The sequence below is a fragment of the Capra hircus genome, chromosome 28 (genome assembly GCF_001704415.2).
Source record: "Capra hircus breed San Clemente chromosome 28, ASM170441v1, whole genome shotgun sequence".
In the NCBI taxonomy this organism is placed as follows: domain Eukaryota; kingdom Metazoa; phylum Chordata; class Mammalia; order Artiodactyla; family Bovidae; genus Capra; species Capra hircus.
This window is the reverse complement of record NC_030835.1, coordinates 23,181,748-23,195,063: the sequence shown is the minus strand read 5'-3', so window position 1 is coordinate 23,195,063 and position 13,316 is coordinate 23,181,748. Positions and strand designations below refer to the sequence as shown.

General features: G+C 36.0%; 1 protein-coding gene across 2 annotated transcripts in view; it reads right to left on the bottom strand.

Annotated features, from left to right (window-relative positions):
- Window positions 1–13,316, bottom strand: part of CTNNA3 (catenin alpha 3) — a 1,853,842-nt gene that overhangs the window by 93,521 nt on the left and 1,747,005 nt on the right. For both annotated transcript variants that reach the window (XM_018042551.1, XM_018042552.1), the window contains exon 16: window positions 3,279–3,384. In XM_018042551.1, the coding sequence (XP_017898040.1) occupies window positions 3,279–3,384 (106 nt within the window). The remainder of the gene's footprint in view (window positions 1–3,278; window positions 3,385–13,316) is intronic.

Sequence of the window (13,316 nt, the reverse complement as noted above, 5' to 3'; positions counted from 1 at the left end):
TTGCCAACAAAGGTCCATCTAGTCAGAGCTGTGGTTTTTCCAGTAGTCATGAATGGATGTGAGAGTTGGACAATAAAGGAGAACTGAAGAACTGATGCTTTCATACTGTGGTGTTGGAGAAGATTCCTGAGAATCCCTTGGTTAGTAAGGAGATCACTCCAGTCAATCCTAAAGGAAATCAACCCTGAATATTAATTGGAAGGACTGGTGCTGAAGCTGAAGTTCCGATACTTTGGACTCCTAATGTGAGGGGGCACCTCATTTTAAAAGTCTCTGATGCTAGAAAAGATTGAGGGCAGGAGGAGAAGGGGGTGACAGAAGATGAAATGATTGGATGGCATCATTGACTCAACGGACATGAGTTTGAACAATATCTGGGAGATGGTGAAGGACAAGGAAGTCTGGCATGCTACAGTTCATGTGATTGTAGAGTCTTAGATGACTTAGTGCTTGAACAACAACAATAAACACAATAAACTTATATTTAAGGGAATAAGGCAGAGAAGAAAGGTTTAAAAAAAAATCCAGGAAGGCCGAATATAGGCCTCCATAAAACTGATTTCATTCTATTCTACATATGAACTTTAAAACAATAGAATGAAATGAAATTGGCCCAACTATATACTGTACCTCCACTAGCTTTGACATATATATATATATATATATATATATATATATATATATGTCACAAGTCCATGTTGGATGGAATTGGAAATTGATGAATGTTTGACCTTCTGACACTCTAGCAAAATGCAGACTGTAAAGTATCATAAAATTTTTAAAATTTTTTGAGCTATTAGATTGTTCAAAATTAAAAGCAAGCAATGTTCTGGCTTTCCTGGTGGCTCAATTGGTAAAGAATCTGCGTGCAGTGCAGGAGACCCAGGTTCAGTTCCTGGGTTGGGGAGATCCCCTGGAGAAGGGAATGGCAACCCATTTCAGTACCCTTGCCTGGGGAATTCCATGGATAGAGGATCCTGGTGTGCTGTAGTCCATGGAGTCACAAAGAGTCAGGCACAACTGAGCAACTAAGCACACACATTATGTTCTGGAAGATTTTTTTCCTAATACCTTTGACAATGTAAAAATTGCCTTGCTGATGTATATTATTAACTTTTATTCCACAAACAATTTCAATAATTGTTTTTGTCTAAAATTTTGTTATTCTGTCATACAATATCTAAAGCATAATCATAATCTTCCCGGATAATCACTATAATGAGTCAGTTTCCTTTCTTTCAATTCTGTTTCTTCACAACCCTATTTATTTTGAACAAAATTGTATCATATGAAACTACTTTATTATATGAAATGGAAAAGGCCAGAGAGAGTCATCTATAATTCTTCTTAGTCAGTGACTCCTTCTTTAAGCTTCTTTTAAAATGTCAAATTTATATGGAAGTGAGACAATACTTTTGCTTTCTTCCATGCAATTTGAATAATGCTAAAAAACAATAGCATAATTTAATAGAGCTATAATTTTATACAGCTACATAATGTAATACAGTAGTATCTACAAGTGACCTAATCCAATTAAAAAGACTGCTTAAGAAAAAAAGAACTTCAAAGTGACACAATTATTTGAACTTTGAAAATTGTGTGTTCTAAAATAAACAGAAGCACACAGGTAAAAATCATTAAGCATTTAAAAAGTTATGAGAACAAATAAATCTGTTTAATATATTATGGTTTCATTTATTCTGCTACTATTAATACTTTATCTCATAAAAGTGAATGCAATGATTCTAAAATATAGAAACCATGGGCAGATCTGGGCTTCAGTCATTTATTCATAGTAGATCATGAATTATGTTACAGTAGAGTTTGTTTTTAACTGTAAAGGCTGAATATTAAAAGGGTTAATAAAATGCTCACGATGTTTAAAGTAGCAAGATACTGAAAAATATATATACTACATATATGAAAATATATCTTCACAAATGCTTTAAAATACTTGTCTGTTATTATTTTTCTTTATTTTTCCTCCTTTATATCCCAAAATATAATATCTAAGAAGAGAACATTCAAGTTCCAAGAAAAGGAGGATAAAAAGACTAAATAATAAGAAGCAGCCTGATAAAGTTTCTCTTACAGTTTATATGCAAGAAAAATATGAAATAGTTTCAGATTTAAAAAGAAGTGCTTTTTTCATCAAAGGGGAATAAATATGTATTGTGCTGTGCTTAGTCCCTCAGTTGTGTCTGACTCTTTTTGACCCTATGGACTGTAGCCCACCAGGCTTTTCTATCCATGGGGATTCTCCAAGCAAGAATACTGGAGTGGTTTGCCATGCCCTCCTCTGGAGATCATCCCAACCCAGGGATCAAACCCAGGTCTCCCACACTGCAGGTGCATTCTTTACCATCTGAGCCACCAGGGAAGCCAAAAACACTGGAGTGGGTAGCCCATCCCTTCTCCAGGGGATCTTCCTGACCCAGGAATTGAACCAGAAATTGAACCAGGGTCTTCTGCATTGCAGGAGGATTCTTTACCACCTGAATTACCAGGGAAGCCCTTAAACATGTAGTATAGGGTTGAATAATATAAAACCTAATGAAGAATATTATATCTCAGTCTGAAATACTGAGTATCTAAATACATTAACTAAAGAAACTGACAGATTTTTCAATTAAAGTTAAGCAAAAGGTACCTAAGCAAAAGGTACTCTAATGATGTAGCTGCATCTTAGAAAACTGGAATAGAGACATGAGAAATCTAAAGAAAACAAAGTATTGGGAGCACCTGTAAGGATTATACACTTCCTACATTTTATATATTCACTTCATTATTTTACTAATTACAATTTGCTTTGTAGTTTTATGTAGAATATCAGAGCTTATTGCTAACACAGAAAAGCCAAGATAATTTTGAAAAGTACTGATTTTTAAAGAGTAAAAATAAGAAATCTAAGGTATTAAGGAAAAAAATACTAACATTGGCTATTACAGCCAACTAAAATAATTTGAGTATATTTGAAACTCAGAAGGTGATAATTTAGAATAATTTGAATATATTTAAAGCTCAAAAAATGTTTGACTAATCAAGCCATAAATGATAATAATGATGATGATAATGATAATAATAATAATAATAGAGCCTCAATAAATTATCTCAATAAATTTTTCAGTAGTTGTGTGTTAATTATGCAAAAACAATTCAATAATAGTTTAGGAAAAACCAGTCTAACAGAGTAAAAATTCAAATTTGTTCTAATCAAAATCAAATGACAGACAGCAATTAGCATGGACTTTCATTACGTTCATTTACAGAGAACTCACCTGGTTGGCAATCTGCCGAGCAAGGGCATCCATCCTTGATCCTGATTCTGATATCATTTTAGCTGCGTAGATCACATCAGTTGTATGCTTCAGTGGTCCTTTGCCCCTTAAAGTAAAAGAATCCATGTTTGTTGCTGTGGTTCATGCTAAGACACAAATACACACCCAGATTTGCACCTCGAAGTATAACCCAATGGCTTTCCATATTTCAGTTTTAAACAGGCCATGATTAGATTCCAGTATGATTTTTTTGTTTAATGAAGACCTATTGTGTTAAGACTCAGGATATTCTTCCAAGAAGATGGACTCCATTTGATCTTTAGTCCCATGAACTTCTTACAATAAACCTCAGCCTAAAGATACTTTTGGTGGATGCAAATCTCATAAGACAAAGATATTTTCCTCATTCTAGGAGTAAACATGAGATTTTGAACAATTTATATGTTTAACAGTACATTTTGATTAGCAGGTATGCTTTTAATGCTCCTCTTTTTAATCCTTTTTTAATGGTCTTTAGGTTAAGTGCTCTTTATCAAATTTACTCTCCTCCACAATTAGTTCAAAGTAAAATCATAGTTGCTGTTGTTGTTCAGTCATTAAATTGTGCTCAACTCTTTGTGACCCATGAACTACACCACACCAGGCTTATCTGTGCTTCACTGTCTCCAAGAGTTTGCTCAAATTCATGTTTATTGAGTCACTGATACTATTTAACCATCTCATTCTCTGGCACACTCTTCTTTTGCCTTCAATCTTTCTCAGCATCAGAGTCTTTTCCAGTGAGTCAGCTCTTTGCATCAAGTGGCCAAAGTATTGGAGGTTCAGAATCAGTTCTTCCAATGAAAATTCAGGGTTGATTTACAACTGACTGGTTTGATCTCCTTGCTGTCCAAGGGACTCTCAGGAGTCTTCTCCAGCATCACAATTCGAAAGCATCACTTCTTTGGTGATTGGCCTTCATTTGGTCCAGTTCTTACATCTGTATATGATTACTGGAAAAACCATAGCTCTGACTATATGGACCTTCGTCAGCAAAGTGGAGTCACATTACCTTGTACTGTTTCCCCACAACAGGCTGCTTCTTACTATTTGTGAGTCAAGCAAGATAAATATCCACTTCTTATCTTAGTTTCCTTGGTGATACATAATAGGAGCACCCACCACATGGAGTAATTCTAGGGACCACACAAGTTAATTTTTACAAAGTGCTCAAAAAATAGCTTTAAATGAAGCAAGCATTTTAATGAGTTTTTATTTTTGTCATTGTTATTTTAAGATAGTTTTGTTTTCTAATGCCATGCAATGAAATTTGGGTTTATTTAGGGATGTGCAACATAGTTAAGAAGAAGTGCACTTCTTAAATAGTTGGAATGGAATAAGGAGATATCTTTCTGTCTTTTCATCCCTCAAAAATAAATGAATCACTGACCTGAATGAATATCACTGTTCCATCCACCTAAAACTATTCCTATTATTTCCAATTTCTAATCATCTACTGAATGCCAACATACTGGCATTTCCAATTATGCGGTTTATGCTCCTTGTTCCTAGCAAAGAATAGGACCCTGAAGAAATCACTCACTAATGCAATTGTTTTGATGCTTTCCCAGGGACACGAAGAGTGAAGAAGATGGGAGGGAGGAATAAGCTGGTCAGGGTGAGGAAAGGAAGATTCTGAGAGGCCAGAATACAATGGAGTTGAAAAGAAGCAGAGTAAAAACTATTTGTCCAATATTTTATTTACATCTTGGACCTATCTTGAGGGTAGATGCCCTGATGCTAAACCTAATAAGATGTGTTGTTAGAGAAAAATCCCTGTTCACTTAAGAGACCATTCTTTACTAATACAAGATAGGGGGATTCATGCAAAGGAAAATGATCAGAGTATAGTACACCAGAAAACCTGAACATCAAATCAATTGTAACTGGTATTTCCAAAAGACCCTTTCCACTGTACTATTTTTCATACTGCCTCTCAAATTCATTATAAGCAAGTTTTCCTGTAAAAATGGAACACCATGGTTAAGATGATGAAAACCTGGCCTCAGTACATGGTTATCATCATATTTCTCCTCTTTGAATCTGCCAATAGAGGCTGCTTTGAATTTTTTCTAAAAAAAATCACCATTCATTATTATAATTTTTTTGCATTGCTCTTATCAAATTCACTTTATACATCAGTCAGGATTAGATGTTATGTACACGGTTATGTTCAAGAAAGGCACTGCATTTCATTATCCCTATGCATCTCCAGAGAAAGTTAAACTTACATAAAGCTGTCTAAGTTCCCGAAAGGCAGTGCATCAATTTTCAAGGTCTTAAACAATGGACAAAGGTTGTTTCTAAGAAGAGCGGCTAATGTTCACTTAGCTTAAGCAATGGACAAAGCATCTTAAGGGATGTAGCTAATGTACCCTTCCCCTCTAAATAATAAATTTCCCCATATAAAACCCTAGGCTGATGAAAAGGAAATTACCTCAAACTTTAAATACACACCTTGTTATGAGACCACTATCTTAAACACATGTAGAACTTTAAAGTAACAATAATATATTATGACAGACTACAATTATTCTCTTCCTCATGCTCCTAATTAAATGTATTGCCTGGCAAGCTTCCTACTGATTGCCAAACAAAATATACATTTTACAAATGATTCCACATTATGCCAAGTTCCAAAGGAAGCGGCAATTACTGAAACTATGATAAATTTTTAACATTCTCAGCCTGAAATGTGCTATGTAATGAAGGCTTTTTAAATTAGAAAATACATTCAAAGGTTGTTTTCTGCCTTCATTTTCATAATGGGTTCTCAGGATCTCCTGTCAGCAAATTATGTCTTAAATCATTGAGCTTGGATCGTACAAGGAAAGATACCCAGAGGAGGAGTGGGTAGGCTTCGGAGATATTTTAAGGAAACCAGAGGCCAGAAATCTTTCATAAATAGTGGTCACAATAAATATCTATCTCTTCAAAAAGGAGGGCAGATCAAGCTCTGGAGTAGACAGTTTGCCAGTTAATCATTAAATTATATGTTAGAAGGTATAATGAGAAAGTCTGCAATAATCCAGTGATGTTGAGGCCACTGACAATTTTATTAATGCAAGTGAAAGGGATATCTTTTGAAACTTGATTTATTGGTGCAACACAAACCTCTCAGGCATTTTAGATTTGGCCCCAACCTTGAGTCTCACTCCTCTCCTTGTCCTCACTTAAGTTTTGACATCTATCCTCCTCTCCTTTTCTTTATCTTGATTAGTATGAGAAGCAAGAAGATGATATAGCTTATCAGTAACAGTTCAATTAACTAGAAATCTGGTTTAATTACAGAACCATATCATAGAAATTTTGAGGACTTATTTTATCTTTTTTAGGGACAGAATGTCTTTGAAATGACTTGCATTTTCTGCTACTGATTAAAAATAAAACAAAAGGGTTAATTATCTCTTTTGCACTTTGTAGTCCCTAAATCTCTGAAGCTCCAATACTTTGGCCACCTGATGTGAAGAGCCGACTCACTGGAAAAGATTTTGATGCTGGGAAAGGTTGAGAGCAGTAGGAGAAGGTGGTGACAGAGGATGAGATGGTTAGATGACATCACTGACTCAATAGACTTGAGTTTGAGCAATATCTGGAAGTCAGAGGAGCCTGGCATTGTGTAGTCCATGGGGTGACAGATAGTCAGACACCACTTAGAGAGTGAATAGCAATAACACATTTTTGGTAACATAGTATCATTTCCTCTATGAAGGCTGACAACTTCACCTTTAATTCTTTTTTCCTCTATCTTTATATAAAATAAAACTCATGACATTGTGGTTAACTTAAGAGATGGAAACAATGATATATGATGATATACTATATATTATGATCCATAATAGTAGTTAATACATTTAGTATTTTTTATGTACTAGGTACTATCAGAGGAGAGTGAAAAAGCTGGCTTAAAACTCAACATTCACAAAACTATGATCATGGCATCTGGACTCACTGGAAAAGACCCTGATGCTGGGAAAGATTGAAGACAGGAGGAGAAGGGGACAACAGAGGATAAGATGGTTTGATGGTATCACCGACTCAATGCACATGAGTTTGAACAAGCTCCAGCGGTTGGCGATGGACTGCAAAGCCTGGCATGCTGCAATCCATGGGGTCGCACAGAGTCGGACATGACTGAGGGACTGAACTGAACTCAGCTGAAGATACTATCCCAAGGGAAGCCCATGGCTCAGCAGTAAAGAATCCACTGGAGATGCAGGAGATGGTTTGATCCCTGGGTTGAGAATAACCCCTCAAGGGGGAAATGGCAATCCAGTATTCTTGCCAGGAAAATCTAATGGACAGAGGAGTCGGGCAGGCTGCAGTCCAAAGGGTCAACGGAATATACACACAAGTACTATCCCATACAAAGACTAATTTTTTTAAATATAAGTTTATTTATTTTAATTGGAGGTTAATTACTTTACAATATTGTATTGGTTTTGCCATACATCAACATGAATCCACCACAGGTATACACGTGTTCCCCATCCTGAAGCCCTCTCCCACCTCCCTCCCCGTACCATCCCTCTGGGTCGTCTCAGTGCACCAGCCCCAAGCATCCAGTATCATGCATCAAACCTGGACTGGTGATTTCTTTCATTTATGATATTATACGTTTTTCAATGCCATTCTCCCAAATCATCCCACCCTCGCCCACTTCTATACATCTGTGTTTCCTTTGCTGTCTCTCATACAGGGTTATCGTTACTATCTTTCTAAATTTCATATATATGTGTTAGTATACTGTATTGGTGTTTTTCTGGCTTAGTTCACTCTGTATAATCGGCTCCAGTTTCATCCACCTCATTAGAACTGATTCAAATGTATTCTTTTTAATGGCTGAGTAATACTCCATTGTGTATATGTACCACTGCTTTCTTATCCATTCATCTGCTGATGGACATCTAGGTTGCTTCCATGTCCTGGCTATTATAAACAGTGCTGCGATGAACATTGGGGTACACATGTCTCTTTCAATTCTGGTTTCCTCAGTGTGTATGCCCAGCAGTGGGCTTGCTGGGTCATAAGGCAGTTCTATTTCCAGTTTTTTAAGGAATCTCCACACTGTTCTCCATAGTGGCTGTGCTAGTTTGCATTCCCACCAACAGTGTAAGAGGGTTCCCTTTTCTCCACACCCTCTCCAGCATTTATTGCTTGTAGACTTTTGGATCGCAGCCATTCTGACTGGCCTGAAATGATACCTCATTGTGGTTTTGATTTGCATTTCTCTGATAATGAGTGATGTTGAGCATCTTTTCATGTGTTTGTTAGCCATCTGTATGTCTTCTTTGGAGAAATGTGTATTTAGTTCTTTGGCCCATTTTTTAATTGGGTCATTTATTTTTCTGGAATTGAGCTGCATAAGTTGCTTGTATATTTTTGAGATTAGTTGTTTGTCAGTTGCTTCATTTGCTATTATTTTCTCCCATTCTGAAGACTAATTTTTATAATAATTCTATAAGTTTAGAATTATCCTTATCCTTATCTTACAGATGAGACATTTGAGCGATGGAGACATTAAATATATATTTTATCAAGTTTCACAGCTAATAGGTATTGGAGACAGGATCTGAACTCATGCATTCTGGCCATAGCATCTTTTGTAATGACCAGTCTACCCTATTTCCAGTGAAATATACTAAGATGACACTAAAATATTTTAAAAGGTCTCCTTAGACATTGATACAAGTTACCAAGATCGAAACAGAGAGCAAGCGGCAAGGTGGCTCCCCAACAGTGATTTACTCCTACACAGCAACCTCAAGGAACACAAACCAAATCTGTGTCCCAGTCCCAATTAAATAAAAATGAACTACATAACATAGGCTTTTTGAGTTTTATCAAATTGTTGAAATAGCACCAGTAGCCTACAGTCTTGATATTTCTTCCTTGAGATATTACAACTTTTATTACTGATCTTAGTACCCTCTCTCTTTCTCCCTGGATTCTAATCACTAAATTCAAACCTCAATTATTATAAATGCCGTACTAGACAAGAGACTGAATGCTGATTTTATTTATAACAAATAGATTGCTATATTATAAATCATTTTCCTACCTGAGAATCTCAGTTTTAGACATAGTTATTTAGACTTAGTTTAGACATGGTTATTTCATTCTAACACTGAAATTTAGTGCTGCAATAAAGTAGAGTGAAATTAATATAGATTTGAGAAATACATTTTGTCTTCATCCTAATGCTTATTAGATATGAAGCTTTAGGTACATACTTTGTTGGTCTGAGCTTATTGTCTCTTTGTTAAAGTAATGATGGTGTTACTTGCCACACAGTCAGGATGCATAAAATTATGTATTTTACACAATATTGGGCACTCATTAAGTGCTAAGCCAATTTTACTTTTTATTTTTCTAATGCCTTTACAAAGGATATTTTATTAAAACGTACCCTTTTTATTTTCAGAATTATAGCAATTGACACACAATACAAACTGACTTGAGTTTCTTGCTGACAGTGTAACTCTGTATAGCCTTGTCCATAATATTTCACTAATAGAAAAACAATACAAATATAAACCTGTAAGTTTTGTCTGTGTATACTTGTTATTGTTGTTCAAGATCGTCCTTAAACTCCATATAGAGAGTTGAATTACATTTAATGATAGATCTTTTGGTGCTATAAATGTCCCAAGATTAATGATTTAGCTCTACAAGGGTACTGGCAGAATTCTCTTACTTGTAGCTCTGACTTCAGATACAAAAGAAAAAAGTAATTATCATGGAAGCAGCTGAAAATGATGAGATAAAGAGAGGTACCAGACTCAAACAAGGACATACTGTTCCTCTACTATTCAAATATGAAACTTTAATTAGTCAACTCTCTCCCTCTGGATGTTACTTTCCCTTGTAAAGTGTCATCCTCAAGTTTTGAGGACCCTGTAAAAGTCCTTGAAAATAAGCTAGTGAATTATCAGGCAGCAATTATCCTGAGTAATTAGTATCCTGAGGAATCTTTGAGATTTAAGTCTGAAAAAGGTGTTGCCCCATGAAAGAAGGAAAATACTGTCTGAACATTGCATATGTATATATATATTTTTTTCATTTTTGCTCCTCTCATTCCATATTATTCAGAAAAGCCTGGCTTCTATCAGAACAACATAAAAGTATCTTAAAGGCTTAACACAATAAAGGTTATTCCTCTAGCATATCACAGTCAAGGTAGATTGTGGGGTGATGGTTCATGTTCCACGTAGTCATTTAAGAACTCAGACTCCTTCTCATAATAAAGATAACCTAACATCTAAGGCTGCATAGCCCTCAGAAGAATTCATTGGAACCAGACATATGACATGGAAAATGAGTGAGAGTTTCATGGGAAATCTTAGATATAAGGATAAAAATTAGAACATATCACTACTACCTGTATTCTATAATCTAGACACATAGATAACTGCAGATAAAGCTGGAAAAAGCGTTCTATTTGGACACAGGAAAAAAAGAAAACAGGGTTTTATGAACTCACAGCATTTCCTCTATATATAGTCCCAGGGGTGCTAAAATCTGCAATCTTCTTTTGTCACTTTTACAACAGAAGTCCATGCTCCCTGTGAAGGTAATTTTGGATGTCACCAAGTAGGTGGGGAAAAAAAATTGGGAAAATCCCAAGCGTCTTCACCAATACAGCTGAAATTGTAAGAGATATACTTTGCCTGGGCAGAGGACCAAAGCTATTTTTTGTTTTGCAAATGTCACAGTGTAGATGGTATATTATTAACAAGAAAAATTACATAAGTTTAACTTTATGCATGGTGATAATAGTTCAGTTCAGTTCAGTCACTCAGTCGTGTCTGACTCTTTGCGACCCCATGAATCGCAGCACGCCAGGCCTCCCTGTCCATCACCATCTCCCGGAGTTCACTCAGACTCACGTCCATCGAGTCAGTGATGCCATCCAGCCATCTCCTCCTCTGTCGTCCCCTTCTCCTCCTGCCCGCAATCCCTCCCAGCATCAGAGTCTTTTCCAGTGAGTCAACTCTTCCCATGAGGTGGCCAAAGTACTGGAGTTTCAGCTTTAGTATCTTTCCTTCCAAAGAAATCCCAGGACTGATCTCCTTTAGAATGGACTGGTTGGATTTCCTTGCAGTCCAAGGTGATAATAGCTTTTTGTATTCAATATTGTATTTATTAATGAAACAAAAATAAGGCTCATTTTAGAGATCATTTTGGGCATTGGCCTAGGGAGAATACTTCTAAAGTTATTAGTACTATTTTAATATTATTGTTGCTACTGCAGTTGTTGCTGTTTGTGTATATACAGACTCTGTGTGTGTGTTTGAAGTAGGAATGCCCTTCCTCATATGCAAAAATTAATTTTAAAAAAACTTGAGACATAAATCTTTTATCTATTCTGAGCTTTTATTTTTCTAATTTACTCTCCACCAGGCAGTGTTGTTTCAAATCCTAGACAGACTTACAAGTCAGAGGAGACTTCATGGCATACCCTTAAAGGACCAAAACCACTAAACATCTAGGTGGATGTAGAAGAAGAATTAGAATTCTTTAATTACAATTCTATAGAGATATAATTTATTTATTTGTAGCAAAGAAGAGGTCACCTGGAAAGATATTTTTATTTTTGTGTTCAGTAATTCAGGTCGACAACCTTCTTCAGTTCTTCCTGTGAAGATTTTACTATTTTCTTATGTAATTTTTTTACTGAAAGCATATATAACCAAACTTTTATGTGCTTACTATGTTCCAAACACTGTTAAGTTAGTCAGTTTTCCGCATCCAGCACTGCTGCATAATATTGTGCAGAATGTTCGCTGCACAAATTTAAGAGTTGCCTTTCCTATCATGAATACTCCCATAATTGTGCATATACTAATTTATGCAGCCTTACATACTCATTCTGCTCCTAGAATCCGTTCTGTCTTCTAATCAAGAAACAAAAGTTTAGAAGTTCAAAGTCCCTTAAATTTTCTCCAAGTTAATATATGAATATCAGTTGGTCTAAATCTAAAAGCAAGGAATTCAGAGCCAATTAAAAATAAATCATGGAGGTGGAAACATCATCATAAGTTTTCTGTTAGCATGTATCTTGAAGCATGGAATTCAATGGATGGTTCTGAATTGAGGGAATGATTCATAAGCTGCAAAAAAATATACAAGGATAGAGATTCTCAGCTGTTATTCTGAATGGGGTCTTATTAAAGCATCATTATCTATCTATCTGAACATTCCCAAGGATTATGAAATAAATAATTTCTTCTCAATTCATTTTTTACCAGTAACCTAACATTATCTTTCTCTCCCCCCCCCTTTTTTTTTCACTCTACTTGAGGCTAAAAGCAGATATATTGAGGGGAAAAGAAAGTCGCAATTGTTGGATTTTTTTTTTTTTCCCTTCTCAATTGGACTTTTGAGTTTCGGTTTGGAGAGAGATGCAATCTAGTGGTGGGGGCCCATAATTGACCATCAGAAGTTTTCTAGAACCTACAGTGGAGCCATTAATGTCCATTTGAAAACCACAGCACTGCTGAAAATTGTGGTATATAAGTATTAGCTTTTTCTAGTGACCTCAGCCCAATTTTTGGTTTATTAAATTTAATATTCCACCTAAAGATCATAGACATCTAAGAAACTTTGTTACTATCCATCATTTTTCTGATGACAAGGACATTCTTGTATCAGCCTAAAGAGGAAACAACAGTTGGTAGTTTCATGGCTGCTGATTCTCACTTCTCCCTCTTTACCCACACCTGGCATCACTCTTTTATCAAATATTCTCTTAATCTTTCTTCAAGCAGAGTCTTTGTATTCATTTCCTGTTGTTGCTGAATGAATTGTCACAAACTCAGTGGGCTTCCCACACAGCTCAGAGGTAAAGAATCTGCCTGCAATGCAGAAGACCTGGGTTCGATCCCTCGGTTGGGAAGATCCCCTGGAGGAGGGCATGGCAACCCACTCTAGTGCTCTTTCCTGGAGAATCCCATGGACAGAGGAGCCTGTTGGGCTACAGTTCATAGGGTCACACAG